The sequence below is a fragment of the Mesoplodon bidens genome (assembly GCF_964165515.1).
Source record: "Mesoplodon bidens genome assembly, chromosome: 2".
Classification (NCBI taxonomy): Eukaryota; Metazoa; Chordata; class Mammalia; order Artiodactyla; family Ziphiidae; genus Mesoplodon; species Mesoplodon bidens.
In genome coordinates this window covers 34,940,476-34,967,933 of record NC_138177.1, presented here as the reverse complement: position 1 = coordinate 34,967,933, position 27,458 = coordinate 34,940,476, and the positions used below count along the sequence as shown (strand labels likewise).

Sequence of the window (27,458 nt, the reverse complement as noted above, 5' to 3'; positions counted from 1 at the left end):
GCCGGAGCACTGCTCATCCACCTCCCTTGCTCCTGCCCGCCGGCGTATTTATAATATGCTAAATGGCTAACACCGAGTGAGCGGGAGGCAGAAATTAACTGCCCCCGCCCTCCTTAATGAGTGCTTAAGCATTCTTATACCTCAAGGGGATTCCAAGGACTTCCCTCCGCAGACCCACCCCACACACTTCCTGGAAGCCCCATCTCCAGGCTACCAGACTCCACCAGAGCGCCCATCGCCCCTGGCTCAGCCCGGGCTCACGATGCTATACAAGGCCCCCGGAGTAAGGGACAGAGCGGGGTGCCCCCTGCCCTGATGGCCAGACTCTTCCTGAGGCTGGGGCCACGGAAGGGAAAGGACAGGAGGGTGAGGGAGGGCCACAGCCTGGCTCCTGGGACACCTGAGTGCCCTCTGAAAGCAGAGTCATTGAAGGCCAGAGGGTCCAGAGGGAGTTTTTCTGAAAATCTCACAGCTAAGGAGTATTGGAAAAAGTAAGAAACTTCGAGAGGCACTGTTCCTCCCCATACATGCTTGAATAGGTTGCAGGGGTTGGTGGCAAGGCCCTGGCTCTCTAACGCATCCTATGACTGGGGTTTAAATCCCAGATCCACTAGTCACTCTAGCTGTGAGATCTTGGGTAATTGACTTAACCTCTCTGTACTTAATTTTTTTCATCTTCAAAATGGGAATAATGGTATCTACCTCATAGGCAGTGGTTAGAACTGACTTAAAGATCACACAGCTGGTACATTCAGTGCCTAGCACTGTACCTGACACACAGCAGGCATTTGTTCTAGGCATTGAATTCCAAGCATCTTCAATCACTGAGAACATGGAGAACAAGAGGGATTTTGTCCTAGGCTCCCTGAACTTCACAGGTGTGTCGGCATTGATGAGAGTCTTCTGTTTTAAATCAATTTTAGTATGTCACCTGTTATTTTAAATGAATCACAAGTCTTGCTTTTTAAAGGAATTCTGTAGTATGGTGGTTTTCAATGTGTTTTTGAGCAGCCTTTAGGTTCCAAGGAGGTGTCTCAGGGACCACTTGCAGGTGAGGAAAGAGAAGCGGCAGGTGAGGGAGCTCCAGGACCCCAGGCCTGCTTCAGTCAGGGAGGTTTGCTTTTATCTGCTTCATATATTGGGGTTCTAGGTAAGTATTTATTTGATTAGAGTCTTCTACTGCTTTTTAAAAAGGTTAGAACCACTGCTAATATACCCTTGTGTAATTCAGGGAAACCTTTCCTCCAAGCCTAAGGACACTCAACTCTTATTTGTTTTGAAAGCCTGCTCTTTTGAAAATGGAGTACACCTGTATTGAGAAAGAGGCACTGAATATTGAGAAATATTCAGCCCACACATCTTAAGTACCCTTTATGTGTAAAGCATTGCAATTGAAACTTTGCAGCCTTTTTGAATGAGCACCAAGCTTTTGGGCCTGCTCCAGAAATACCCTGAGGGTAAGGATGCTTCCATCCCCTTCCTAACCAAGGTAGCCCAGACCTCGGGGCAGTTAACCTTACCTTGACCACAAAGGTGCCCTTTGCCCTGCACGTAACCTAAGACAATGATCACATTGAGAGCCCTGTGTCGAAGAGCATGGGCTTTGGCATCTGCCAGACCTGAATTCAAATCTGAGCTCTGTCACTTCCAAGCTGTGTGACCTCGGGTTATTTAGTGTCTCTGAACTTTAATTTCTTCATCTATAAACAGAAGATAACAACCCTTCTCAGAGGGTTGTTAGGTGATTAAATGAGCAATGCCTGGAAAGCACTTAGCATGGTGCCTGGCATATGGTAACCATTGCCAGGTAGTTCTGGATGCACTGGCATCCAACAGAAAATACCCAAGCTAGTACCTGACTCTCACTGACCACAACTAAATGCCATCACTGCTCTCCATGGACGTCAATGTCTTATGAGCTTTAATACCTGGAGACACAAAAACAGCAGCTGCCTTTTTCTGAATGCCCATTGTGTGGCGGGTACTTTGCTGATACTTTTCAATCATTGCCTTTAACTGTCATGATGTTTATGTTTCATGATGTACGCGGATATCCTCTCCATTTTACTAGATGGGGATACTGAAGCTCAGAGAGGTTGTGTAATGTATCCAGGGTCACACAGCTAGTGAGTGACCAAGACTAGACTGAAGCCCAAGTTTGTCTGACCCAGAAATCAGGGTACTTTTCTACCACCCTTGCTGACTCTCAGAACTTTCCTGTGTGGAAGGCAGAGGGCATGGTGCAGGGACAAGAGCCCAGGGTTGAATGTCAGCTGCTCTGGGCTTTATCTTCCTCAATTTCTGTCTGTAAACAGGAATGATACTTACTTCATAATGTTGTAATAAAACTTAAATGAGATAATGTAAGTAAAAACAAGCCTAGTACAATTTTCTTCATAAAGTAGGCTTAGGATATATATTAAATAGGTATGAACTTGCCCCACCCATGTTTTATCTGCTCTCCAAATCATTTCTTTTTTTGACCTTACCAGAAATATTCATAGAGAAGATACATATGTATGTATGTGTATATATGTGGAGTGTTGCATGTGAATATATATGTATTATGTGTGTGTATACGTGTATGTATATATACATATATAAGAAAAATTACAGTGCAAACTACCATCCAGCTCAACTGTCAGCATCTCAGAAGCACCCCCAGACTGTATGCCCCTCCCTGATGAAATTCCCATTTCTCCCTCCAGTCCAATTCACTTCTCATCTTGTTAAAAAATAATTTTTTTTCCCCGTTCGCTCATGCCTCTGGGTTGTCCCCAGCCTCTTTGCTGTGCCTGTGCCTGTCGCTTCACTAAGGCTCTGAGTGACACGTCATTCATGGGAGAGAAGTGAAATAAAGTGGTTCAGCAGAGCAGGGACGCACATGCGTACGCGTGTGTATGTGTGTCCACACCTCCTACCTCTGTGGAGAGCAGCAAACCAGACATCTCGTGAGATATGTCTTAACCCCAAAGAACAGAAGGGACAAGTGGACCGATGGGAGAGGGGTTTGCTAACATGTGGGCAATTTGCTGCTCCCTAAGACATCCCCCCCCACCCCACCCCTGGGCCACTGAGTCTTGTACCTTCTGCAGTGGGGGATGATCGTCACGGCAGCTAGAACTCTGGTTACACTGAGTCCACAATTTCTCTTCTTTAGATCCCCAGATTCTACCCCACCCTGGGATTTCTACCTTCCTCAACTGATGAATCAGTTTCCAACTTAAATGTTCCCTTCTCAAAGAGACCCTCCCTGACCACCACCGCAATCACTCTCTCCTACTATACTCGATTTTGATACTTTTCTTCATATTAGTACCTGAAATTATCTCATTTGTCTACATGTTCCTCTTTATGGATATCATACTAATAAGCAATGTGAACTCAGGATCTAAACTGGGTTAGAATGTCAGCCACTCCACTTACTAGCTTGAACAAATTGTTTAACCTTGCTGGGCCTCCAATTCATCATCTGTCAAATGGGAATATAGGATTTATTAAAAGGGGAATTATAGAATTATGTGAAGGAAATGAGTTAATGTATGTAAAGCCTTCAGTATAATGCCAGACACATAAGTACTACTAAAGTGTACTTAGAGTACTACTATTATCAGCTATGTTAATAATAATCATTATTATAATTATCCTCCTATCTACCCTCTAAAATATAAGCATCCTGATGGCAGGGCTTTTATCTGCCGTTCACTGTAGAATATCCAATGCCTAAGAAAAGTACCTGGCACATATTCATAATATACTGAATAAATAGTTCCTGACAAATATGTCTGAGAACCCCAGTCCCAACCCTGCCTCTGAGTGCAGGACAGGGCCATATAAACAAATCACTACAATGTGGTGGCTACAGTACAAAAACAGAGTCTGAGTGAGTTGTGCAGGGGTGTAAAGGACGAGACAATTAATTCCTTCCCAGAGTCTCAGGGAGACTTCACAGAGGAGAGCACCCTTACAGTCTTAAAGCTCGATAACCCTCCGGAAACAGAGAACAGGGCAAGGGAAGGTTCTCCAGAAAAGCAACATAGCACATCTAACAGCCTCGGAATACTGAGGGAACTGCCTGTAGTTTAAGTAGCTCGGGTGAGCAGGGGGAAATGGAGAGATGCAAGGAGAAGCTGCTGGACCAGCTCGTGAAGGGTCTCCTGCTTGTGATGCTAAGAAACTTGGGTTTTATTCTGACAGTAGTGAGGAGTCATTGCAGAACCACAGTAAAGGAAGGAGCATAATCAAATTTACCGTTTTGAAAGATCACCCCAGCTGCAACGAGGAGGCTGGGTTGGCTAGCCCTCAAAAGAGGAGACAGGGAGACCAAGTACTGGGAAAGTCCAAGTGAGAGGGGTGAGAGCTGACGAGGGAGGGGGAGGGAGGGGAAGGGGGAGGGAGGGGGAGGGAGGGGAAGGGGGAAGGGGGAGGGAGGGGAAGGGGGAAGGGGGAGGGAGGGGAAGGGGGAAGGGGGAGGGAGGGGAAGGGGGAAGGGGGAGGGAGGGGAGGGGAGGGAGGGAGGGAGGGAGGGGAGGGAGGATGGCTTTGAGAAATCATCAGGAGGTAGAGCTTGTCATTGGGGATTGATTGGATGTGAGGGGCTGTGTGAGAGAAAGCAGAGCCCAGGACAACTGTATTTCTTAATTTTGTCACTGGGCGACTGGTTGTCCCATTAACCAAAGCAGAGAATTTGGAGAGGGGAATCATTTTATGTGTGAAATGGGTACATAATGAGTTCACCTTTGGACATTTTAATCTTGGCGATCATCAAAGTGAAGGATGTTTTGTATGAAAGGATGTTGACAACTGTTGAGCATCTATCATGTGTCTGGAATTGTGTTTGGCTGCTTATGTATTTTATCTCATTTAATATTTAGAACAGCGGATCAAGAGATGGGGCGTTATCATTTTTTTATAGATGATAAAACTGAGGCTAAATGAGTAACGATCCCTACTTTACATAGTGAACACCAAAGAACAGTTAAGTAGACCCGTTTGATTAAGCAAGATTGAGTGAAGTTCATACAAAGAGACAGATCAGAAAATAAAGTAATAAAGGTAGTTTGGGAGCAGATCATGGAAAATTTTGAATGGAGATATTAACCGCCCCACAGGGGTGTTGTGAAAATCAGGTGAGAGAAAGCTTGTAAAGCATTTTGTAAATTATAGCATGCTGATCAAATATGAGGAGTTCCAGTTGTGGCCAAACCTTATTGCAACAAGTGGTAATAATAAGATCACAGTGATAAGTGAATTATAGAGTTCAAATCCATATTTATTAAATAAAATTCAATCATGATATCTTCTCCCCGTTCTTCTTACTGATAGGTCCACAGAAGAATCTCTAACATATAGCAGTGACTTTTCTTTCTCCCCATCACACCATCAACATGACTGGGTTGAAGGAGAACTCTCCCAAGAAAAGATGATAATATGGTAGACATGAGAAGGAAGAGATTTGAAAGTCAAATGGACCCAGCTAATCCCAATTGCTGTGTCCTCAGACTTCGGAGTGAGACCCTAAAGATAATTAACTTGGTTATTTCTACTGTCAGGCAGAAACACAAAAATATTAGGATAAAATCCCCAGGCCTCCTACCTGATGATTGTTTGCATGTGAACTGGGAGCGGCAATGCTCCACAAATGCTTAGGGTGGGATGAGTCACTGTTGATAAGGTCTCCATCAAATAAGCCAACTTAAGCTATCTGTGCCCTCCTTGGCTTTCGATTTCAGAAATACATGACCAGACACTCTCTGGGCTACTCACAATCCCTCCCTCCATGTTCTCTCTTTGTATGTTTCTGGCTCCTCTTGTTTCAAGCCTCTGTCCTTTCTCCACATTCGCTGTCACTACTCTGCAGGATTAGACCAGCACTGCCCAAAAGAAATAGAATGAGAGCCACATATATAATTTTAACTTTTCTAATAGCCACATTAGAAAGTAAAAGGAAATGGGTGAAACTAATCTTAATATATTTTATTTAACCCAATAGATCCAGAATATTATCATCTTAACGTGTAATCAATATTAAAAGAAACAGTGCTGAGATAGTTGACATTCTTTTCCTTTAAGCCAAGTCTTCAAAATTCAGTGTGTATTTTTACACTGACAACATGCAATCCAAGTGCTCCAAGAGCTACATGTAGCCAGTGGCCACCATATGAACAGTACAGTGTGAGGCAGTGCTCAGTCCCATGAGGTATCAGATTGCCCACCCTTCGCTCAATCCAGCATTCCAGGTATATTTGCATTTCATGTGAGCTTCAGTAAAAGGAATGACGGAACTGGCTGTTGAGGATTCCATGCTATAATGATGTTCCTCAACTTTATTTCCATCTGCATGGCAGAGTGACAGTTTCCAGAGAGATCAGATGAGACCCATTGGTCAGATAAAACCCATCCAACGCTGCCCACAGTCTGAAGTATAACTGAGTTGCCTCTCTCTTCACTCCCAAATGGAAGAGGCTTTAGCCTACAATCACTAGCCACACACACGCCCATGGGCCTGGACCTCTACCTTAGCCCCCAAACGTGGCAGCAGATACTTGTGAATAATAAAGAAAAAATGCTTCAGACCCACCCACCAGCTGCAGGGTCATTTAACACAGGAAACAAAGGTGACAACAAGACCTGGGGAGAATTTTCAAGAGAAAATCCATATCCCTCAGGACTTGTCCTCAGAATGAACTCCTGGGGCGAAGCAATCAAACAGACCATGTTCTTGGGGATTTTCCTCTTGACCTGAGAGCAATGATGGCATGACTTCAGGCAAGTCATTCCAATCCCAGCGCCCCACCGGAATTTTGTCCATGTCAGAAGGGGCCACCCAAGCAACCAATGACAGGTAGAGCGAATAGATGTCTCAAATCAAGTGAAGACCAAGGAATAGGGTTTCACCAGTCCTCTCACAGCACCTATGTTTTCCCTTGACCTTTTCTCTGGGAAACGAGGCTCACTGTTGTAGCAAATGTGTGTGGCTGACCAGTCAAAGCCCTCTCCTGGTGCCATGCAGCCCTTGGTCCTCCCTTGGTACTGCCCAGGCTGGCAGACTACCTCCCGGCTCTGCTGTTCAGCTGAGCAATCAGAGTACCTCTTGGTACAGCTGCGGGCAATACCGCGCCCGCCCCTTCTGCTTTTGTGGTCTCCTCCTTTGTGACTGCTACAGCATATGTTTTATTAAAAAGGAAAAGGAGGGGAGATGAGAGGTTTTGTACATGGGCACGCCAAGAATCTTAAGACTGAAAATCTTCTCCTCAATGCTAAATGCCTGAGGGCTTTGGCATTTTGCTGGCTCCAAGTAAACCCCAATCGGGATATTTGGGTGGGGAAACAGGAAATGAAGGGAAATCAAGGCTCTCTCTTAGGAGATTCTGAGTCTAAAAAAAATACATGAGAAGATTTTCTCGTGTTCTCTTGAAATTTGCCTACTTTCCCCCAATATCTTTCTCCAAAATTTTTGATATGTTGTTAAGCTCCCTGACCTTGAGCACTATTTTCCCCATAATATATGGATTAGGCTTGAGGGTGGGTAGAAGGCTTAGGTAATTTTCGGTGCCTAATGAGATGTCCAACATTTCAAAGCCCTCTGCCTGATCTGAGGGCAGCTTCCTCTAGGCCAATACATGCTTCAAGTAATTAACCCAGGTGTAAGCCGTTTCCAGAATCCAACTGGAGAAGTGGTTTAGGGCAAACCCCAAGGAAACATGCAAGCCTTGAAGTTTCCAGCCTTCTCAGCTGTGCTGCAGTTAGCCTCTCTGTCAACTGGAATCTTTTTCCCATTTCTCCCTCTCCAAACAAATCCCACGCTATCTCCCATGGCACAACTCAAATTCTCCTTCCTTGGAATACTGATAGCTCTATTATCTATACAAATCAACTGTAGATTAATTAGGTCAGCCTCAAGAGTCTCTTGTATTGAACTGCTGTTTAGAATGTATGGTGTCATTTACCTTTTTCCCAGATGTAAGCCTATTTTCCTAACTAGAATGTAAGATCATTGAGGGCAAAGGCAAAGTCTTATAAGACTTTTATCCCTCACAGCCCTTAGGTCGGAGCCAGAGGCAAAGCCTATGTCACTGCAATCTCCCATTCCTGTCAAGTACAGAACAGCTGAATCAAATCACAGTTACTAAGATTAACCCATTCCTTAGGAGGAGTCACGAGAGGCTGGGGTTGGTTTGGGAATGATGAGACCCACACCCTACTCCATAGGTTCCCTTAAGTGCTGTGTGACCCAGAGTAAAACAGTTCGTCTTTCCAAGGTCCTCTGCCCTCCTTTTTCCAAGAAGGAGGCTAAACTCATTCTAGTCTCCTTCTTAGGGTAATCAAAGATAAATGAGGCTATAAGGCGTGTGAGGATTAATGGGATGAGCTTCCTAAAATGCTCCCAACCCTTTGGAAGAGTATGCAATTATGAAATGTATACAAGGTCTTACTATCTAAGAGAAGGAGTTGAATCACCCAAAATACACAGCACAGTGGGGAAAACAAAACACTAACTGGGAACTCTCAACACTAAGCATCCCACTCAGCAGAAAGTGCCCACGCAGATGTCTCCAGTCCCTTGTGATTACCTCTTGTTTGTGAGCTGGGGAGGGACTTTGGAGCACCGTCTCAGAGGGGATGTTTTTTGTGCGACACTCCCCAGCGGCTGGCCTGTGTCTTGGGAAAGGGCATCAGAAGGAGTTGATGATACAGGGATGTTCTTTGCCCTCTGGCCTTGCTCAGTAAACAACCTGTTAGGAGGCCAGAAGGGAAAACCCAGAGGAGGATCTTAAGGGCCTAAATGGGGAAGATGCTCCCCACCCATGAGTCTGGCCCAATGCTAGTAGAGCAGGAACCCTCCTCCCTCCCCAGCCCTTCCCTCCTTTTCTCCTTTCTTGTGGCCATACTGCAGCACACAGCACTCCATTCTGGGAGATAAAGCCAGCCCCATTTTTGGCGAGGAGGGAGAAGCAAGAGTCAGGGATGCTTCTGTCTTCTCCATGGCTGCAGAATAGCTGTTAAACCCTTTGGTGCCAGTTGCCCTCCAACAGGGAAGACCATGGTCTGACATTTGCTTCCTTTCCCTCAAACATTTCACAGTATCCAGGCTCTGTACCAGCTCAAATCATATCGCTCCTCAAAGAAGCAAAGCATGCATCTTTCCCCAGAGTAGGCAGCAGCTAAAAAGAAGGTATATATATGTATAGCAACAGCTATGATATTGATAAGGTTTCAGGATCATTGTGTCAGCATTGCTTGGTCATGCCCCCGGTGCTGCAAAGCAACTTATTCTGGATGGGAGGGAACTCCAGAGGGTCCTGCCTTAAACAAATAACATACACATAACTGTGTGAAGTCAAGAGGGAAAACACACAAACTCGAACATCACTTTGCTGTTGCCTGATGTCATCAGACTGCCCCCCAGGGGATTTTGTAAAATACTTTAGCTGCTTGGTTAATACTGGCATTGCCCTGTATTCCAGGAGGCATGGTCAGAAAGAGTGTCCCTTCAACATGCACATGTCTGGAGAAGGACAGAGGCAGACATACTTGACTTACAATACACCTTTTATCCTCCAGATTGGTCTGTGCTGACAGATTATTGTCCCTGCTGGATAAAGCTCAGATTACACAGCTAGAAGCCTGGCTTGTTATAATTGCTATCCTTTTAACAAAACATTTGCTCCTGCTCGGGACACCTGACTCCCAGAGCTAAGAAGAGCACACACACAGTTCCTTATGGAGGGGTCTGTTCAATCATGTTACAGCACATTAGCTTGATTATTAGTTCATATTTGGCTTAGGTCTATATACTCTGGATAAATATGTACCATGCAGAGGGACTGCTTAGTGAAGAGAAAACTCCCCTGGGCTGGAAGAGCAGCTCCCAAGTTCATGTTTCTACTAGGAAGGAACACTCCAGGCATCTGGGGCCTGGGCAGAGAGCTGCACAAGCATGCTTCTTCTAGCGGCAGCCTGCTTCCTGCATACAGCTGTGAGCACAGGCACACACATATATATACACACACACATACCATAGGCAGCATTAGACTGTGTACGCAGATGATCACAGAACCAGGGAGAGAGAGAGATCACCAGATAATCTCAGTGTGTCCCTCCTTCCAGCACAGCAATGCTCTCCCCAGTGTCTCCAGCGCACTGCCAGGTTCAACTCAATCAATGGGGTTTCTGCTACCACCCGGGGAGACTATTTGCAACACACAGGGTTCACTCTTCAATCTGTTTTTTTTTTTTTTTTTTCTTGGCTGCATGTGCATGGGAGAAAGAGACAGGCCTCTAGAGACATACCAGGGAGCTCTATGGACATGTGAATATAGCTCTAGGAACATGTGAATACCTGTGAACATGTGTTATCATGTATCACAACCTCCATCCCAAACATAGTGAACCGTGTACAGTTCAGTCCAGCAACTGCTGGGCATGCAGAAGTCCTTGTCATCTTCTGCAATTATGCAGTCCGATTGGATTTTCTGAAGCTAATGTGAGTTGCACTAACTTTGAGGACTTAAACCAGGCAAAAGCAATATAGGTCAGGCAGAGTGCCCAAGTCGTGCGGCAGCCGTGCAACACCAGGAGGCAATAATAGGACGATCTCTAGCTAAACCCCAAAGTCCACTGCTCAGCTCCACAAGACAGAAACTAAGAGTGTGTGTGTGGGGGGGATCATTCCCTCTGCCTGCAACTGCCAGGCACCAGGGCAAGAGGGTTGTAGGAGGGCAAAACGATCCCCTTACCAAGAGACACACCAAAAATATAACGAAAGGGGGATGGAGAAAAACCACCAAAACCCTGCACTGTTACCTTGAATCCTTGCAAGAGCCCTCCTTGCTGTATCAGCTGCTCCCCAAACCTCCACCGATTGGGAGGAGACTCCTGAAAGATTCCAGGATTTTGTGCAACATCTCCAGTGGCAGCTTTCCAAAGTTTTTACTTCATGATTTCTCGTGGCTCCTTCTCATTTGGGGAAACGTGAATGCCTCCCCCTCAGCGTGTGAAAGGGAGCCGATGTCTCTTTTCAAATTCCTTGCTCCCCGCTTTGCTGCTGCTGTTGCCGCCGCCGCCGCCGCCGCCGCCGTCAGACCACTTGCCTGCTGCCTTCCAGCTGAGCAGCAAGGATGCCCGGCACCCACAGCATGTTTGAAGTGGAGCTTCGACGCTGGGCCGGGGCGCACGCGGGTGGAGAGGGAAGGAAAGCACCAAACCCGATCCGGGGAGTCCTCTGTCCCTCCTCCGAAGAGAAAACCAAGATCGTGCCTTCCTTCCAACTCTAAAGAGACTCACTCACCCTGTCTCTCTCCCGGAATCACTGCCTTGCACATGGGTAGAGACAGTTCCTCCTGCTTCACCGCTCCCTCGTATGCCTGCAGACCTGTCCAGGCGCTCGCCGCGCACGGCAGGTGCACATCCCTGGGCAAGTGCTAACGGGATCCTCCGAGCTCAGCGAACGGGCTGCCCGACCAGCCGCGGGCAGAGCAGCTTCCGAGGCGGGCGGATTCCATCCCAGGCTGCAGCCCGGCGTGTCTCTGCTCCGACTCCGAGCTCCGTACCTAGGCAGTTTCACCTGCAGACTCAAGCACCAGCTGAGTGTCTTAAGATAACAATGCTCCCCTGCCTGCCTCTCTCTTTCTTTCTTATGCACTTAGGTAGGCAGCCAATGGGACGCAGCGCCACACTCCCCACAAGCTCCCATTGGCTGGGCGGCTCGGCTAGGGGCGGGCTCGGGGCCTCACCGGCTGTCTCCTTTGGTTAGCTGACTGGCGGGGCTACCAGCTCTGTTAACCCTCCCAGCTTTGCAGTAGGGACTTTTTTTGGTGTGGATCAGGGAGGCTTGGATAAATTCACGACTGGGGAGTTGGAGAGTGAAAGAAGGCTGAGGAAACAGGAAGAAACTTGGGAGCTAATTACATTTTCTTCTAATCTTCCTAAGATAATCATTTGTCCCAGACCATTTTGTTTGCTTGCTTAACTAGAACTAGCAGAGATAGGGACCCATTTGAGCCATTTTCCTTCTAATCTGAGGTTTTATTCTGTTTTGTGCATTTTAGCCTCTTGGTCTTGGTCCTGAATTGCTTAATTAGAAATGAGTCCCCAGGTGAGAATACTTATCTCACAGCATATTCTCTCTCTCTCTCTCTCTCTCTCTCTCTCACACACACACACACACACACACACACACACACACCAGAGATACAGGAGAGAGAGGCAAAAGATGGCAGGGACTCAGTGAGTACAGAGAGAAACAGATTTAGATACTCTGAACAGCTAAATCAAGAAACATTCTGTCCCCAAACCAGGATTGTAAAGACAAAGGCAAAGAGAAGAACTTCAGGTTCAGGTTTCTGGGGAGAAATTTAGGGGAAAGAAATTGTCCTGCTTCCAAAAGAATGAATTGTTTTGCCCGTGGTGGTTTCCTTCTGCATGCCTCCTTTCACTTCAGTGTGTATCAGGAAGAGGGATTGTGAATCTCTACTTGGTTTTTAAAGGAAGACTAGAGAAATCAGAACAGGAACAGCCTTGTTTCTGTGAAGCAGGTGCTGTTGCTGAGCCTGTGAATTGAGAGGAGAGAAAGAGGAAGAAAGAAGGAGACAGAGATAGAGACAGGGAGAGATGGGGAGGTGGGGAGGAAAGAGTAAAGAAAGAAAATATTAACTTTGAATCAAAGAGTGTGAAATATATTCTTAAAGTCCTAATGAGGATGCAAAACTGAATTATGCCCAGCTAACTAGCATACTACACTAAAATTTGGCAGAGCATGGGAGAGTAATAGTTGAAGAAAGAATCCAATTCAACAGAAGAGCTGGGGGTGGGAGCTGGCAAAGGAATGTGAGGGGTTCATACTAACTTGTATGATGGGGGAAATATGGAGAGGAAAATACAGAGTCAAAAAGGGAGAGACGTGTTTCAATTTAGTTTATTTTAAAAATAGAGAGCAACATTAAAGATTATTTTTGTAAAGAACTAGGAAAAAGAAAAGTATGCAGAGGCTTAATGAATGCCAAAATAGTATATATATCAGGATTATCTAAAAAGCATCAGGGAGCCAGATGTTCTGAATAAATGGGGAAAATTAGAAATATTCCTCACATATACACCCTGAGCCCCACCCATCTCTTTCACCTCCATTCCCTCCTCTGTATCTTATATAGGTTTGACCTTGCCTCTCCATACTGTAGGTATCTGTTTGCCTAAGCTAACAAAACATGTCAGAGAAGAGTCCTCAGGATAAAATATCTAAGTAAAAAATAATGATAGTTTACTAAGTAAAATAATATCCAGTGAAAGTCTAAATCTGCTGCTGTCCAACTCCTGAGTTATTTACTCCTGTGCTTCCTAGAGACAGAGGCCCCCTGAACTTGTTCCAGATGACAAGATGCCAAATGTTAAGACTCTCATAAAAATAGTAGAAAGGAGTGGGTGAATGAAAGTAGTTGCATAAATGATTACCAATCTCGATGGAAAGAAAGATAAAATTTCCAAAACCTCTAAAGGAGAAGTAAAGGGGGTATAGAGTTGGGAAACAAGAAAACAACTTGTAAAAAGAAAAACTTACCTCTGCTTTCTTCTCCTATGGAGTCCTAAGCCATGTAAAAAACACTTTATTGAGGTATAATAGACATCACAAAATTCCACAAGTGTACAGTTTGATAAATTTTTCCCTAAATATGCATCCATGTGACCACCACCCACAGCATTTCCAGGAAGCTCGTCCTGACATTCTCAGTCAAAACTTCCCTCCTCATACAGATAACCACTATTCTGACTTCTAGCACCAAAGATTAATGTTACCTGGTCTTGAAGTTCATAAATGTAGGCTCTTATACACTCTTCTGTGTCTGGTTTCATTCACTTATTATGTCTGCGAGATTCACCCACATAGTTGAATGTTTTTTTTTTTTTTACTGCTGTGTAGTATTCCATCACATGACTAAATGCTATTTACCCATTTTCCTATTGATGCATATTTGGGTTGCTTCCATTTTTGTCTATTATGAGTAAACCTGCTATGAATGATCTTCCTTCTTTTGGTGGATATAGACAATCATTTATCCTGGAAATACACCAAAGAGCATAAATCATTTAGTTTTCTTTTGGCTACTACATGGGAAAAAACAACTCATGAAAGTCTCATGAAAGAAGCCTATTTTCTTTCTGAAATAATTGAAGAGCAGATAATGGCAAAATATCATTACTGAGCACCAATTAAATGCCTAAAACGTTAAATTCTTTATATACATACTCTCATTTCCTTCTCACACCTATTCTAAAAAGCATGTATCATTGTTTCTATTTTTCTAATAAGAATGTTGAATGCAACACACTGTATTGGGATATGACCCTTGGCCTCCTAATGTGGTGTGTGTGTGTGTGTGTGTGTGTGTGTGTGTGTGTAAGGGCTCTGTGAGAGGAGCTATGAGAGAAGGGAGTGATGGAAAGTCTCACTACATCGATAAGGCCTGAGATTTGCCTGCAGAGAAGGGACAATCTGGAGAACACTGAGTGGTGCGCTCCAGGTGGACAGAATGGTGTGGGAGGAGTGAACATGGAGAACGGGCTTTAATTCGATGGGGATGTGTGTGTGTGTTGTGGGGGGAGGGGAAGGGGATAGTGCAGTAAGCAATACATCTAAGAGAATAAGTCGTATGAAACTTGGAAGAGGGTTTGAATTTCGAAACTATGGTGTTCGAACTTTATCCTGTAGGGAGAGAAAAACTTTAGAATGGCATGAGGAAAGCAAGATTTCACGAAGATCAATCTGGTAGTTGTCTAAAGAATAGGTTAAGAGCAGGGAAAGCATTCACAAGCTATTATAAGGGTCGAGGAGCAAGGCCGTTGGTACTGGAATATAGGAATTTGGACCTCAGGAGAAAACAAGTATAAGTACTTGTACTTATATTATCTGTGGCCTGTGCGATGGGCAGAGATCACAGGCCCCATTTTATTGAGGGGGACAGTGAAGATAAGAATGGTCCAGGCTCATCTCCAAATAAGTAAATTATGGAGTTGAGACTTGACTTCAAGTCTGTTGTCTCACTACATCATGTTGCCTGTACAGAAAGGTAATTATGTAGATGCACACAAATTTCTCCCAGCCCCATTTAAATGTAAAACATCGTACAGAATAGATGGTCTAGTTTCTGCGAACTTCACTCACTCCCCCATCTCTAGGTACTTAATTCCCTAAAAGAAGGCCATGTGACAGTGTATGCATGTTTACAGGAATCCAGTGCCCTGGCAATATATTATCTCTTTTTATTTGCATAGTCTTCTTGCTCGACCCTTCCACAGAGAAGGAGGTCTTTAAAGGCTTGAGACACCAATTCCAAGTCTTTCCAACTCAGTATACACTTTTTTTTTTTTTTGGCTGCATTGGGTCTTTGCCGCTGTGCGTGGGCTCCCTCTAGTTGCGGCGAGCGGGGGCTATTCTTCCCTGCGGTGCGCAGGCTTCTCATTGCAGTGGCTTCTCTTGGTGTGGAGCATGGGCTCTAGGCACACAGGCTTCAGTAGTTGAGGCACACAGGCTCAGTCGTTGTGGCTCGCGGGCTCTAGAGTACAGGCTCAGTAGTTGTGGCGCACGGGCTTAGTTGCTCCGTGGCATATGGAATCTTCCCGGACCAGGGCCCGAACCCATGTCCCCTGCATTGGCAGGCGGACTCTCAACCACTGCGCCACCAGGGAAGCCCTACACTTTTTTTTTAAGTAACTTGATCATATATATATATATATATATATATATATATATATATATATATATATATATACACACACACATATATATACTTTTTAAATTTTTATTTATTTATTTATTTTTGGCTGCGTTGGGTCTTCGTTGCTGCACGCGGGCTTTCTCTAGTTGCGGCGAGCAGGGGCTACTCTTCCTTGCAGTGCGCAGGCTTCTCGTTGCAGTGGCTTCTCTTGTTGTGGAGCACGGGCTCTAGGCGCGCGGCCTTCAGTAGTTGTGGCACGTGAGCTCAGTAGTTGTGGCTCACGGGCTCTAGAGCACAGGCTCAGTAGTTGTGGCGCATGGGCTTAGTTTCTCCGCGGTATGTGGGATCTTCCCGGACCAGGGCTCGAACCCCGTGTCCCCTGCAATGGCAGGCGGATTCTTAACCACTGCATCACCAGGGGTGTGTCAATATACACTTTTAAATGGACAGTTGATCCATGTACTCTTTTTCTTGTAACTGTGAATAAGAAAGCAGGTAAAAATGTAAGCATGTAAAAATGACTACAGATTGGCAAAGTAGATATTGACTTATTAGCAAATCAACATCAAATGGTCCACTCGGGTTTTCTAAAATGACTCAAGGCACATCAGAAAATTGGGGAGAAAGATTTCAAAACAATAATAGATTATATGCTACTCAAAAGCAGGAACAGTATTTTTCCTAGAATCTGCTAATGCTTAGTCTAGTGCACAGCATATGGTAGGTATGCAGATGTTTACTGAATGAATTACTGGGGGCCATTAAGTCCAACGACTATCCATGGGTACACCTAGATGTCCCATAACTGTGTAGTGAAGAAAGCCCTAGGCAAAGAAATCTTGTTTGTGGCCTTAGCTCCCCCACCCCTTCTTGGCATATTGATCTTGGGTAAAACACCTCGGTATTTCACTGTCCTCAACTTCCTCATCTGTTAAATGAGAGACTGGACTAATAGATGATCTGGTAGCTTCATGCCATTTCTCACATTCTAAGACTAAGTGTATTTTCTTGTTATGCGCTCTGATTTTTCAATGGTAAACGTTGAGTAACTAAGTTAATACTGCTTTTTTATGCTAGAGAGAGTAGGCAAAAAAAGTATCCTGGGGTCTTTCTCTCCCGCAGTATCTCCTATGAAGATGAGTTTTAGAAAGGTCATTAGCTGATAAATGTTTTTTGCAGTACTTTGCAGTGCTACATGGTAATATATCTCTGGGTTAGTTCTCAGCTATGTCAAATTAAAAAAACAAAAACTTAACTTGTAATAAAGTATTTTTGTTCTCTTTTCTGGTAAGCAGGCCTTTCACTCCTTAAACATGACCTTAAATATGACTCATTTTCTCTATTCCCATTCATCAACTAGAGTAACCTTGTGAAATATATGGCAAAAGCTTTTTAAAATTCTTTTAAAGGACATACATTCACATATGCCAATAAACTGACACCAGCTAGAATGAGAATGAAATTGTTTCTAAAGTGGGGGTCCTCTTTGAAGAGGGTGGTACATTAAATTCCTAGAGATTAGGAGTTATTTATAACACAGTCTTACAGCACCTAGTATTTAAGTCAGCACTGAATAAATGATGTTGGAAGGGCAAACTTTTTAAAAATTGAAGTATAGTTGATTTACAGTGTTGTGTAGTTTTGGCAAACTTTTGAAATAAGTTATAGGTTATCGTGTGAAAGTTCAATTAATCATCAGATACCAGCACATACAAGCATCACTTTTCTATCACAGTTTCCTGTCGTTATTTTGTTAAGGTATCACTGTCCAGCACTAATGGAAAGAAAATTTATATGGGTTTTTGTTGTTGATGTTGTTGTTGTTATCTACCCTGCTCTACTCTTGATTAGGCTGGGATTGACTTGGCCCATGCCCAAGGATATTCTTTTATTCCTTTTCCATTTGTTAAGGGTGCTTAGAAACTTTGTTTTTCTCAAATTTTCTTCCAGCTCTGTTCTGTTTACTGGATTCTCTAAAACTAAAAGCTCAACATTTCTTTGAGCTAGCTCTACTTTTTCTCTCAATTATAGCATGCCCCAAATTATCTTTATATTGCTTATCATAGATAACGTTTGTAACAGAAATGAAACAGAAGAGGCAGAGAGAAATTGCAAATAAAAGTTCGGGTCTCCTGCTTAACTGTATGCAGTACACTGGCTTTTTTCTTTGTTATTCATACCATCTATGTATATCTACATACAGAATATTTCCTTTAAATATTTCTGCAAAGTTAGTGCTGAGTAATAATACACACGTGCATTTATACCAGCACACGCTTATCCAATATACAAATCCAATTTTAGTGGGTAAAGAAGACAAGAATGGGACCACCTACATCTACAAAATAACTGGGGGCGTATTTGGATCTAGAGACCCCCATCACCTGCTCTGAGGAAGCACCTTATAAGGGGTGTGCGCCCTTCCCAAGACATCTGGAAGATAATGCGAGAGGGAATATTTTGCATTGCAAAAACGGTTAAAAAAAAAAAAAAAAGCTGTGCAGGTAGTTTATAGCCAGGAGCGTGCTCCTGCTGAGGGATGCAAAGGAGGAGAAAGGCGGCAGCACCTGCAGCCTACTGGGGGCTGACCTGATTCCCTAGAATCTTCAGCTCCCTTCCTCTTTCCTCCGACGTCCTTCCTTCTCCTTTTCTCCACTCCCCACCTCCCCCCACCCCCTTTTCCCTTCCCCAGATAAGCAGCTCCGGGAAACAAAGAGCGCGGGCTCTCCAGGCATCAGCGCTTAAGCCCTGCACCAGGCAAGCGGCATCTCATTCCGGGGACCAGAGCTTTCCCGGCTCCACATCTCCTCCCCAACGTCCCCCGCCTCCCGCGCTCGCTCGCTCGCTCCCTCCCGCTCGCTGCCTCCCCCACCTTCGCGGCGCTGGGAGGAAGGCGGCCGGGGCTCAAGATGGCTTTAGCCGGGCTCTGCGCCCTGCTCGCCTGCTGCTGGGGGCCGGCGGCGGTGCTGGCCACGGCCGCGGGCGACGTGGATCCTTCCAAGGAGCTGGAGTGCAAGCTCAAGAGCATCACGGTGTCGGCGCTGCCTTTCCTGCGCGAGAACGACCTGAGTATCATGCACAGCCCCTCGGCCTCCGAGCCCAAGCTCCTCTTCTCGGTACGCAACGACTTCCCGGGAGAAATGGTCGTGGTGGACGACCTGGAGAACACGGAGCTGCCTTACTTCGTGCTGGGTGAGTCCCGGGGGAGGTCGAGGCGCTGGCCCGGCGCCCTCACCCCCCAACTCGGGCTCGCTCTCCACACCCACTCGCCGGCGACCTCCCCTCCCCCACTCCTACCTCCCTGGATCCACCCCATTCCCAGACCATTCTCCATACCGACTTGCAGACTGGCGCCTCAAAGCTGGGCCTTCCACCTCCCCTCAGCCGCCCTGCCCCAAAGGAACAGGTTGCAGGAGTCTCTCTGAAACCTTTCCCAGCCTTGACCTCCCAGCTTTCATTCAGAAGCACGTTGACAGGGCACTTCTTGGCAGTTCCCAGCTCACCTCCCAGAAGCCCTTTTCGCACTCCTAGGCCACATGCTCAGTTCTTTGCTTCACACCCCCTGGGCCCCCATCCCCACCCACAGCATCCCCTGGGGGAGTTAGAAATAGGTATCCAGTGCCCACCTAGCCAGGTATGTGCAGGCCAGATTGCACTGGCTGAATCTCCAGTATTCACTCACTGAGAGCTCTTTTTCTGTCACCAGGTTGCTGATACTCTCTGGCCTTCTTTCAGAACAGAAGTTTCCTACACCCCTGGTGTCCATCCTGACACCAGGATGGGCCAAGTCCTACCTCCATGCTTACATGTAACAGACACCTCCACATCTCCAATTCCTTGGATGAACAAATCATCCAACTGTAGTCTGTTAACACTGGCATCTTTGTTCTCCAGCTCCCTTAGATAGATAGGCATCCCTGCTCAAAGAATAGCCTCCCTGGCCAAGAAGCTCTTCCTTCCTTTGTTTATTTATTTACATCTCTCTCTTGGTATCCCTATTTTAATTTCCTTAGGCCACAAAACTCCTTCAGATACTGGAACTTCTGCATCACTTCTAATCCACCCCTCTTTTCTCACTTCCAAGCTGCAAAGATACTGTAGTCCTGCTCCAACATCTTGCCAAGTACCACAGGTTCATGTGACTTTGTTGACCAGAATTTCCTTTACTTCTCCATGTGCAGATCCATCTCACCCTGCTGTGCACGCCCACCATGCGATCCATTTCTTTAGTGCTGCTATAAATCATTCTTATTTTGCCCAGGAGAGAATTAAAATATAACCTCAAGTAAGTTTCTAGATCCACGAAAAAAAAGTGAGACTGTCCAGGAAGCTGTTTCATCTATTGACTGCCCGACCAATTAAAGTTCACTTTGTAGGGACATGGCTTCCTGATGGCCGTATGTAGGTTGAAACCACAAATGGAATGCTATTTCACATCCTCTTCATGCTCTTTCCTTATGAGACATAAAACATTAAGAAGTGGATGAGTAAACCCCCACTCTCCAGCCCCTATGGAAAAACAATTTCAAAAATTGCCTGGTCCTTTGAAAAGTTGGTTCACAGTTCCTGGAGTACAGCTCAGTAGACCCCATTAAGCCCAACCTACAGCCTTGATGGCATTATTTAGTTTTGCGTTAAAAATGTACTAATAACACAATAAAAACTGGGGACTGGCTGGGAATGCTGACATTGTGGGTACGCTGTTGATTAAAATGTGTAATTGCTGGGTTATTCGGTGGATGTAAATTTTGTGTTGAAGTCATGCCGATGTGCAAGTACAATCTGTTCATTGTCATGTGTACGAATGACTATAGGGAATTATTTGTTTCTAAAGAGCCTATTTTGGGCTCTACATGCAGTGTTTACTGTGCATGAAGAGGGACATGTGTGGTACATGAAAAAAAAAAGATTGGGCTAACAGGTATTCAAAATTCCAGTTGGTTTTTTGCAGAATCCCAAAGCAGGGCCTAAAGCCATGATTTGGCTACTAGGGTCCAATGTGCACAGCAAAGGCCCAGATGTTAAAGAATGGCTTTTCTGCACCTCTGTGCAAAGCTGCCCACTGCAGCACCCTGCTGGAGTTGCTATGGTAACCTCCTGCAACTTGGCATTTAAGCACAGGAGCAGACACACTCTCTCATTTCAGGGCCAGATGCATTTGCTCAATGCATTGATTGTCCCCTACCCTCCCAGTTAACGGGGTATGTTCAGAACCAGAGATGTGCTGTTACCTTCCCTTTGGCCCAGTATTCCCAGGGGGAGTAGGAGTGAATCTCAGCTTCGGTAGTGGGGCAAAGCTGGGCAGAAAGGGAAAGGAGTCCAAGTTCATGGAAGTCAAGGGTGGTTGCTTTTGAAGTTAACTTTTGTTGTCCTGGATCCTGTCACTCGTGGCCAACAGTAAGGTCTGTAGGGACTTTGATTTAGAGGTTTCCCTACTCTTACCTCTAGAACCTGGTTTGCTTAATCCACCCCCTAGAGGAATTTGAATCAATCTGTCCTGGGAATTTACGGAGCATTTACTTGCTTGACACTCTGAGGTGCTTTTAGGATACAGAAGTTAAAAAAAAATAAAGGGGCTTCTGCCCTCAGAGCTGTGAGTAATAACACCTGATTGTGTGGCAAGGTTGTCAAGAGCTGTAGGAATGTGGAGGAAGGAGATACTTGCATGGCAAAAGCAGACTCCATGGAAGATATGGGCTTGACTAGGGGCCTTGACCAAAATCAGATCCTTTTGTCTCCAGGATCGAGTCCTATACCTCAGTGAGGCAAACAAGTGTCTTCTCCTTCTGACTATAGCCTTCTCCAGCCTGTTATCTCTACAAGCCTGCCATGGCTTTCAGGACTCTTTCAAGACTTTGCACATGCTATCTTCCCTCTGCCTAGAATGGTCTTCCCCACTCCTCCACTTGGCAGCCATTCATTCTTCCTTCTATACCCTGCACACATAGGCACCTCTCTATGAAGCCTTCCCTACCCCCACCAAAGTAGTTTGAGTTCATTCATCCCTCTTCGGTGCTCTTTGCGTGGATTAAAAAAAATAAACACACACACACACAAATGAACAAAATCAAAGATAGGTTAGATTTGGCTTGGCCTAGGAAGGGTGAAGCCATTTGAGGTCATGGAGGGGATGAGCCAAGGATGGTGGGACTAGCATGCATATGGCACAGTACAGAGATTAGCCTGGTGGTCTGAGAGTACAGAAGACTCTGCCTGGCTCTGTAGGGTGGGATATGGCTCAGCACTTAAAAGCCAAGCAGGGGACGGCTGACTTGACAGAGAAAGCACTGAAGCCTGACTTGCAGAGGCTATCTCAGCCTTCAAAATTGTTGTCAGTTTTGCTTGTAGGATAACTCTGAGGGGCAGTGGAGGGGGTGGCATTATCTCCTGTTCTCTGAAGTAGGATTTGCAAATTCTTGTGAAAGGACCATATGTAACTTTCAGATGTGTTTTGTTTGGCTACACATAGTTTTGAATTTTAGTGTTCTTAGTCAAGTCATGCCATCTCTAGATTGCCATACTTCCCATGAATATTGATTGTACTATGGCTGAACCTCTTCTTTATGGTTCTTATCTGGTACCTCTTAGCCAGGTAATCTAAACCCCTGTTTCCAGAAGTGTTTTAAAACTTTCTATAATATGGGAAAATAACTGCAATTCCTAACTCAAAATATTTAGATACATAGGCCTTATTACCCTCTCAGGAGAATATAAAATTTTGCTGAACTAGCCAATTAAAATTTCATACCTTAAAATTTTGTGTCGTCTTTGAAAACAGTAGACTTTCCTGCTTTGGTGACGTATTTGATTTTGAGACAACTGGTTAACCTGAAGTATGGCGTCTGCACTGAAGTGTGGTTTTCTGTACTGTGAACAGAATATATTTACCAGTCTCATCATTTTTTGAAGGGGATGCTCCTTTGTTTCAGACCCAACTATTGAGTGTGTGTAAAACTTAGTGAAGAAAGCTATTTCTCCTGTGCCTTGGAGTTTAGCTTTAGCTGTCATTGATTGAAGAAGGTACACCTGAAGATAAATCAATCAGCCTGCAGAGATATAGTGAGTTCCCCCATGCAAGGTGCTATTTAAGGTGTCTGGAGCAGGCCAGTGTGGTGGTTAAAAGAACAGGCTTTGAAGACAGATTTGGTGTCAACTCCAGACTTTCTACTTATTCCAACAGTGGAGAAAAGTAAGGATGGAGAGGTTAAGTAACTTACTGAGGGTTACACAGATGACGATGGATGGATCTGTAACTTGAACTCAGGTTAAGTCTTTCTCTTATTTGCTATTTCATAGGCCTTAAAGGTTTTCAAAATCTGTTCTTTTTCATGGTTGAATAAAAGGAGCCCTGGCAATGGTTAGAATAGGGAAAACACACTCAGTTTGTATAAAGGAGTCCTTTTTGGTTTCTATGTAAATACCTTGAACATCCTTGTCCGTCAAGTGATTTCTCACATACGCCTTAATACAGAAGAGGGTGAACTTCACAAGGAATATTTATCTAAGTAGGTATACTTACCTAAGCAGAATTGGGAAATTCTTATTTCATTCATAGTTTCCAGCTCTGGGTAGCCATGTGTTATGGCGTGTTATGGCACCCCCAGCCATGATGAACAAAGTAGGGTATATGGGGATTAAGATAACATGTTCAGGGTTTCCTGGTGGCGCAGTGGTTGGGAGTCCGCCTGCCGATGCAGGGGACACGGGTTCGTGACCCGGTCTGGGAGGATCCCACATGCCGCGGAGCGGCTGGGCCCGTGAGCCATGGCCGCCGAGCCTGCGCGTCCGGAACCTGTGCTCCGCAACCGGAGAGGCCACGGCAGTGAGAGGCCCGCGTGCCGCGGAAAAAAAAAAAAAAGAAAAGAAAAAAAAAGATAACATGTTCAGTGCTCTTCTGAGAAGGGCCCCACAGAAATGCAAACTGGGAAGCCCAGACAGCAGGTTCTGCTGTGAAATGGAGCCATCCGGAAGGCACTGTGGTTTCAGCTTCTTGACGAAGTCCACTGAAGTTTGTATCAGATGATCTTATTCATAGAATTCACTGTCAGAGCCCAGTGGCACTGCTTGAATAGCAGTTACTGAGCTTTTCGATTGGCTTCAAATATAACATTAGACATAGTTTTCTACTTACCATTGAGCTTCGCCTACTAGGAAGCATCCTAGTTTTTTTTCCCACATATCCCTCCATCTCCCCATTCAAGAAGAAACTTTAAAATTTGTTTCTTTTCCTTCCTTTTGCTCTTTGCTACAGTGAGCTGCCTAGGTTAACAGCAGACAGATTCATATAGAGTGGCAGCCCCATCCAAGACATGGGAGGATGATTAGTAGCAACCTTAAGGTAGGGTCTTCAGCACTTATATAACTCATACTAGCAGAATGCACTAATTTATAGTATTGAGAGGGTTGTTATTTACTCTTTCTCTACAGAACTGTAGATTTTACGTCAAAGGAATTTTAAATGCAAGAGTGATTTTTACATTTCAAATGCTCTTCTAGATATACTGATATGGTTTGAATTGAAGTTTTTAAAGGAAAAGTAAAATACAAGCTTAATTTCTTTATATATCTTTGGAGGCGAGATTGAGGTCTTGTTTTACAGAAAAAAAAATATATACACACACATATATATGTATATATATATATATATATGCATTTTTTTCTTTCTTTGTTTCTTTCTAAGGAATATAATTAAACCTAAAGTCTAGTAGTTTCTCAGATTAAGGCCAGTTTACGAACAGAACGTGGCACCTTTTCAGCAGGGATATGCCAAGACTTTCTTCACTTTTATACCAAGTTCAAATACGTGCAAACAGATGTATTTTGCTCAAAAAAGCTCTATTTTGAGCAAGTTAATCTCCCAGGATAAGTTTAGACCTATGGTGATTTTTAACATACCACAATTTGGCGTCTATCACCAGTTTTTATTATAAATATGAAATAGTTAATATTTTATTTTTTAATCATATACACTTTAAATACTGAGAGAAAAAAACAAAGTGCCTCTATTGATCTCCTAGTTTCCAAGGAGCAAAATTTGGAAAACTTAACTTGTTGCTGATGGCAATCTAAACTGATATGATGACTTCTGTAAAACAATTTGATATTATATAGTAAAGTTGAAAATATACATGCTTTATCACCAAGCAATTCCACTTCTAAGTATTTATTATATAGGAATTCTTACATCTATACACAAGAATATTTGTAGCAGCATTGTTGGTAGTAGCAAAACCTGGAAGCAACCCAACATGTTAATAGGAGGCTAGAAGTATACAGGTGTTATAGTTACCCAATGGAGTATTATCCAGCCATGAAAATAAATGAGTTGCAGCTACATATACCAACATGGGTAAACCTCACAAATATATCACAAGTGAAAATAAGCAACTAACTTAAAAATACAAATGATACAATTTCATTTATGTAAAATTCAAAATAACAACATATTGTTTAAGGATACTTACCCATGTACAATTTGTATGAAAAGCAAGGAAACAGAAAAACACAAAGGTTGGGTGTTACCTCCTGTGAAAATATAAGATGATGTGAAGGAGGAGGGAAAAAAGAGGCCTTCAAACATTCTGGCAGTTCTTGATTTTTGTTTTTCTTCCTTTTTAAAAAAAGTAAACTTAATTTTTATAACAGTTTTAGATTTAGAGAAAAATTGTGAAGATAGTACAGAGAGTTCCCATATACCCTGCACCCAGTTTCTCCTATTATTAACATCTTACATTAGTATGATACATTTATTACACATAAAGAACCAATATTGACACGTTACTATTAACTGACGTCTGTACTTTTTTCAGATTTACTTAGTTTTTACCTAGTATCCTCTTTCTGTCCGAAGATCCCACCCGGATCCTAGGTTACATTTAGTCATCACATCTCCTTAGGCACCTCTTGACTGTGAGAGTTTCTCAGACTTGTTCTTGATGACCTTGACAGTTTTGAGGGATACTTGGCAGGTATTTGTAGAATGTCCCTCAATTTGGATTCTTTTTTTCTTCATTCTTTTTTTTTAATATCTTTATTGGAGTATAATTGCTTCACAATGTTGTGTTAGGTTCTGCTGTATAACAAAGTAAATCAGCTATACGTATAAATATATCCCCATATCCCCTCCCTCTTGCGTCTCCCTCCCTCCCACTCTCCCTACCCCACCCCTCTAGGTGGTCACATGCACCGACCTGATCTTCCTGTGCTATGCAGCTGCTTCCCACTAGCTATCTATATTACATTTGGTAGTGTATACATGTCCATGCCACTGTCTCACTTTGTCCCAGCTTACCCTTCCCCCTCCCCGTGTCCTCAAGTCCATTCTCTACGTCTGCATCTTTATTCCTGTCCTGCCACTAGGTTCTTCAGAACGATTTTTTAGATTCCATATATATGTGTTAGCATACGGTACTTGTTTTTCTCTCTGTGACTTACTTCACTCTGTATGACAGACTCTAGGTCCATCCACCTCACTACAAATAACTCAATTTCGTTTCTTTTTATGGCTGAGTAATATTCCATTTGTATATATGTGCCACATCTTCTTTACCCATCTATCTCTCAATGGACACTTAGGTTGCTTCCATGTCCTGTCTATTGTAAATAGAGCTGCAATGAACATTGTGGTACACGACTCTTTTTGAATTATGGTTTTCTCAGGGTATACGCCCAGTAGTGGGATTGCTGGGTCATATGGTAATTCTATTTTTAGTTTTTTAAGGAACCTCCATATTGTTCTCCATAGTGACTCTATCAATTTACATTCCCACCAAAAATGCAAGAGGGTTCCCTTTTCTCCACACCCTCTCCAGCATATATTGTTTGTAGATTTATTGATGATGGCCATTCTGACTGGTGCGAAGTGATACCTCATTGTAGGTTTTTTTTTTTTTTTTTTTTTTTTTGTGTGGTACGCAGGCCTCTCACTGCCGTGGCCTCTCCCGTTGTGGAGCACAGGCTCCAGACGCGCAGGCTCAGTGGCCCTGGCTCACGGGCCCAGCTGCTCCGCGGCACGTGGGATCCTCCCGGACCGGGGCACGAACCCGTGTCCCCTGCATTGGCAGGTGGACTCTCAACCACCACGCCATCAGGGAAGCCCCTCATTGTAGTTTTGATTTGCATTTCTCTAATGATTAGTGATGTTGAGCATCCTTTCATGTGTTTGTTGACAATCTGTATATCTTCTTTGGAGAAATGTCTATTTAGGTCTTCTGACCATTTTTGAATTTGTTTGTTTGTTTTTTGATTTGAGCTGCATGAGCTGCTTGTATATTTTGGAGATTAATCCTTTGTCAGTTGCTTCATTTGCAAATATTTTCTCCCATTCTGAGGGGTGTCTTTTTGTCTTTTTTATGGTTTCCTTCGCTGTGCAAAAGCCTTTTAGTTTCATTAGGTCACATTTGTTTATTTTTGTTTTTATTTCCATTTCTCTAGGAGGTAGGTCAAAAAGGATCTTGCTGTGATGTATGTCATAGAGTGTTCTGCCTATGTTTTCCTCTGAGAGTTTGATAGTGTCTGGCCTTACATTTAGGTCTTTAATCCATTTTGAGTTTATTTTTGTGTATGGTGCTAGGGAGTGTTCTAATGTCATTCTTTTACATGTAGCTGTCCAGTTTTCCCAGCACCACTTTTTGAAAAGGCTGTCTATTCTCCGTTGTATACTCTTGCCTCCTTATCAAAAATAAGGTGACCATATGTGTGTGGGTTTCTCTCTGGGCTTCCTATCCTGTTCCATTGATCTTTATTTCT

At 44.0% G+C, this 27,458-nt stretch overlaps 1 protein-coding gene across 2 annotated transcripts in view; it reads left to right on the top strand.

Moving 5' to 3' along the window:
* Positions 1 to 18,619: 18,619 nt before the first annotated feature.
* Positions 18,620 to 27,458, top strand: part of ASTN1 (astrotactin 1) — a gene marked incomplete at both ends in the record, with an annotated part of 328,640 nt that continues 319,801 nt past the window's right edge. For both annotated transcript variants that reach the window (XM_081224527.1, XM_081224526.1), the window contains one exon: positions 18,620 to 18,902. In XM_081224527.1, coding sequence (XP_081080653.1) covers positions 18,620 to 18,902 — 283 coding nt within the window. The remainder of the gene's footprint in view (positions 18,903 to 27,458) is intronic.